This window comes from Plasmodium reichenowi, chromosome 12, assembly GCF_001601855.1.
Source record: "Plasmodium reichenowi strain SY57 chromosome 12, whole genome shotgun sequence".
Classification (NCBI taxonomy): domain Eukaryota; phylum Apicomplexa; class Aconoidasida; order Haemosporida; family Plasmodiidae; genus Plasmodium; species Plasmodium reichenowi.
This window is the reverse complement of record NC_033657.1, coordinates 1382611-1387610: the sequence shown is the minus strand read 5'-3', so window position 1 is coordinate 1387610 and position 5000 is coordinate 1382611. Positions and strand designations below refer to the sequence as shown.

General features: G+C 21.0%; 1 protein-coding gene across 1 annotated transcript in view; it reads left to right on the top strand.

Moving 5' to 3' along the window:
* Nucleotides 1-5000, top strand: part of PRSY57_1235000 (hypothetical protein) — a gene marked incomplete at both ends in the record, with an annotated part of 8238 nt that overhangs the window by 1287 nt on the left and 1951 nt on the right. The window contains 9 exons of the mRNA XM_012908768.2: nucleotides 1-112; nucleotides 186-290; nucleotides 404-554; nucleotides 706-848; nucleotides 943-1032; nucleotides 1177-1311; nucleotides 1456-1828; nucleotides 2042-2288; nucleotides 2491-4894. The exon at nucleotides 1-112 is cut by the window's left edge and continues 143 nt beyond it. Of these exons, the coding sequence (XP_012764222.2) occupies nucleotides 1-112; nucleotides 186-290; nucleotides 404-554; nucleotides 706-848; nucleotides 943-1032; nucleotides 1177-1311; nucleotides 1456-1828; nucleotides 2042-2288; nucleotides 2491-4894 (3760 nt within the window). The remainder of the gene's footprint in view (nucleotides 113-185; nucleotides 291-403; nucleotides 555-705; nucleotides 849-942; nucleotides 1033-1176; nucleotides 1312-1455; nucleotides 1829-2041; nucleotides 2289-2490; nucleotides 4895-5000) is intronic.

Sequence of the window (5000 nt, the reverse complement as noted above, 5' to 3'; positions counted from 1 at the left end):
TATTTATGATTATTTATATGATCATCTGATAGAAGATGTGGATATATATGCTGATTATTTTAAAAAGAAAAATATTGACATCAAGGATATAGTCAAAAATATATATAAAAAGGTATACCCACAAAAAGGGGTTGAAATATAAATATATATATATATGTATATGTGTATATATATTCATTTTATAGTTACAGTATGATTATGCAAATTACAAAAAAGGTTCCACTGACCAAGTTGATTTCTTTCTTTTGAACAAGCTTATAAATCTGTACTCCCACATTAGTTTTTCCGACGTAATTAAAATATAATATATATATATATATATATATATATATATATCAAATTTGATGTTATACTATTTTTCTATATCTTCATATTTATTTTAATTGGGATTATTTATTCATAGATAGCCAATGTTAGTCAAAAGTTCTACAATAATTTTGAGAAAATCGAAAAGCTATATTTTAATTTTAATAATGACAAAACTTATAAAAAAATTTATGAGAAAATAAAAAAAAAGAGGGAGGGAATATTAAGTGATGATGAATCTGAAAATAGTATATTTAAAAAAAAAAAATTATTATTATTATTATACTTTAATATAATCTGTGGGTATCATTATTTTTAATTATTTATATTATACTATTACAATTTATCATATATATATATGTATATATATTTATATGTGTGATTATATATTTATGATAGATAGTAGCAAGATAAATATAATAAAATTGACGAATGAAAATGAAATGAAAAAAAATGAAAACAATTTTAAAGAAGTTATAAACCTGTCTTATTTTGACATTTTTCTTCTACTACAAAATATATATCCTGAGACCTTCAAAAAGGTTTGTTCCTCCATGAAATAAATAAATAAATATATAAATAAATAAATATATAAATATATATATATATATATATATTTTTTTTTTTTCTTATTAGAATGAGATAATATTGTTGTTTTTATTCCTCGACTTATACGAATTAATTATTGTGGAAGAAACAACCCTATTTGATTGTGTATCATTTAAAGTAATATATTTTTTATACATACATATGTGGATATTCCCATTACTAATTATATACTCATATATATATATATATATATATCTTTTTTTATTTTAAATATTTACATATGTCGTGGTTTATTTCTTCACCTGTGTATATATATTGCAGATGTTTTTAGACGAATTAGTACATATAAAAAAAAACTACTTTATATGTAAATATAAACATATTGATTGGCTACGAAATATAAGCAATGATGATAAAAATGCATTTTCATTAAATTTATTTATATTAAACGATAAGGTAATCTAAAATAAAATGAATAAATAAAAATATATATATATATATATATATATATATTAAATTTGTGTAGAGTACTTTTAATTAATTTATTAATATGCTCCCCAATATAATATTATTATTTTTTTTATTTTTTTTTTTTCCTAGTATTACAGTTACTGTAAAGACATTCTGTTAAAAATCGAAAAATATTTTGACGAAGTGGACTACATTATTACAACAAATAATGAAAGGGGGAACATGCCCTTTATATTAAATTATTTCAATAGAGTTAAAAAAAAAAAAAAAGCAAACACTCTAGAATCTTTATATATATTAAATAAATACACTCTTTTTTTGCAACCTACAACGGATTATATGAAACTCGAAGATATAGAACATGTTCAAAGGTTGTTAGAAAAGGTAAAACATAAAGAAAAGAACAAAATTAAGCAATATATATTATTTCTCCAGGACTATTGTAAGGATGAAGCACGAAAAGATAATCAACATGATCGCTTGTTGGTTCAATCTCCCTTAGGTTAATAATAAAATAAAGAAAATAACATCAAAATGTAGAACTATACATAGACATATAAATATACACACATATATATACACACATATATATACACACATATATATACACACATATATATACACACATATATATATATATATTTATTTATTTATATTTATGTAAAAATATAATTTCCATTCCTTATACATGAATAAAAATTCGCTCTTTTTGTAGAGTTAAAATTTTATGAGCTACACAATTACTACATTTATGTTAGTAGATGTGGAAATAATATTATCAACATAACGACAGGAAGTATTATGAATAATATGGATTTTTATTATATAAACAAAATCTATGATTTCAAAAATATTCTTATACCTAATGAGAACGAGAAAATGAAGCATTTCCGTTTGTTCTTTTTTTCGTCAATAATTATTTTCAAATATTACGATAAAAAAATTATTCACAATATTTTAATGTAACACTTCAAAAATATACACACATATATAAATATATAAATATATATATATATATATATATATATATATATATATATATATATATATATATATGTATGTATGTTTGGATGGACATGTTCGTTTATAACATGATAGATATAAAAATAGTACATACGTATATGCATATTTATTTTTACTATATATATTTTTTATTCTTTCAAGGTTAACCAATGCCTGTTCTTGCCACATTTCAACGGATGATGATGTATACCTAGACATTTATCGTCATTTTATATTTTTAAACAAAAAAGATAATGATGTAAGTATTTTTCGAGATGATAATATATTCTTAAGAGAATCAGAAAAAACGAAAAAGAATGAGAAGAACAAAAATAACAGAAAAAATACAAAACAATGTGATAAGAAATATTTAGTATTAACCAAACATATGTGTCTGAGAAAATGCATTAACATAGATCATAATATCGTCTTTTGGGGAACTAATGATATATGTCTTAATATCCTTTATAAAATATTAAGAAAGAATGAATATTTTTTTAATAATATTATCCTTATCATTGCTTATAAGAATAAATATTTAAATACCAAAAATAATGTAGAAGAAAACAAATCCGTCAAAAACTGTAGTCTAGAAAGTGCTCTTATGTATAACAAATTAAAAAATATCATGATAAATGAAAGAATTAAAATCATATATGATAATGTTTATAATATTAATAGGAAAAATAAACAAATAGAATTAAATAATAAAAATTATATTTATTATGATTATTTGTTTATATGTTTTGATAAACAAGATGTTACCACTTACTCTTTTAATTTGAATAGCTTTGAAGAAGGAAAAAAAAGAAACTTTAATTTTATAGAAACATATGAAAATATGAATTATAAAAATATCAAATTTGACTTTCTTGTCAAAGAAAAGGATTATGAAAAGTATGAACATGTCAATACTTTTTATTGTCAAAAAAAAAAAAATTATTTACTAAAAAAAAAAAAAAAAAATTCCAAGAAAGAAAATAATATAAGCTCTAGCACATCAGATTTAAATGAAACAAATTCGATGGAAAGTTACAAAAGTTGTGATAAAAGTAAAGTAGGATTAAGAAATGTGAATTGTAAAAATAGTGCAGGTAAAAATGTTCCATTCGTCAAAAAGGAAGAAAATAGCCTGAACAAGTCAGGCAAATGTAAAAAGAAACAGCTAAGAGATGAAACTCACACTTTGTACAATATAAAAAACAAAAGAGTAGAAAAATATTATGGGGATAAGGAAGAAGATAGTGATGATGAAGATAGTGATGATGAAGATAGTGATAATGAAGACAATGATGATGAAGACAATGATGATGAAGATAATGATGATGATAATAATTATAATAATGATGATAATAATTATTATGAGGAGGATAACTCTGAAATGGATTTTTCATCTAGATACACAACATTATCATCAAGCTTCTTACCATCAAGTGAAGCAAGTGTCAACGATAGCGCATACTATGATTATAAAGATGATATATATAACAAAAAAAAAGAAAAAATCGAAGAATTGAAAAGCGATGAAAAAGCATTTAATACTACTGAAACGAAGTGTTCCCAAAAAAAAAAAATAATAACAAGGGGAGAAAAAGATAATCCGAATATAGAACAGAATAAAAATGAATATATAGATAAATATTCAAATGTAAGATCTAATAACAATTTAAAAGAATGTTATAATAAAAATTTAAATATAAAAGAGGATTTGAAGGAAAAAATAAATGCAAATGTGAACAAAAAGAGTAGCTATTTAGAAAATTCAAATAAAGAGAATGTATCTAATAGTGAGGAGGAATATATAAATATTAATAACGAGAATGATAAACATGTTATAAACCAATATAATAAAAAAAATGAAATGTTTAATAAAGAAAAGGTGAATAGAAATATTGATGGTGTCTTCAGTATCAGTGATCCTTTTCTTGAGAAATACTTTGATAAGAATAGTAAATATATGAATATTGTCAAGAATTGTGTAAATTATATAATAATATACAGTAATAATATAGATATATTAAATATGATAAATTTCTTTTTAATAAATAACGTACATACATATAAAATAATTATAATCTATCCATATACATGTAATAAATGTCATGGAAGAAAACAAAAAGAAAAAATTAAACAAAATATATTTAATGAACGAGTATATTACAACGATAAAATTCATTTAAAAAATAATTATTTATTTTGTGATTATACACATAAAAACAATTTTTATCATAAAAATTATGTTTTTGAAAATATTAAATATGTTTTGAATAAAATATTCTTTCTTTTTCATCTTTTGAAAATACGTATAATTTATGGACATATAATAGCAGTTAAAAAGAGTAAAAAGAACAGGTTGAAATATGTTCTTGTTCATTTATGTAAACATAGAAATTTAGATTTCTCTTATTTTAATACACATAAATTCATTTGTGAAAATACACTATTAATACCATGTAGAATTCTCTTATGTTCATACATTTTCGATATAAATAATCATTTGCATTATATTTTGAACAAGTCCTCCATTGTGTACAATGAAAAAATATGTGTTAATCATCAATTTCAGGTATCCCACAAAAGTGGAATATAATATAATAAAATAATAAGAAATATAAATGTATAATTACACCTAGACGTAATAACAATGTAACATTATATATATATATATATTT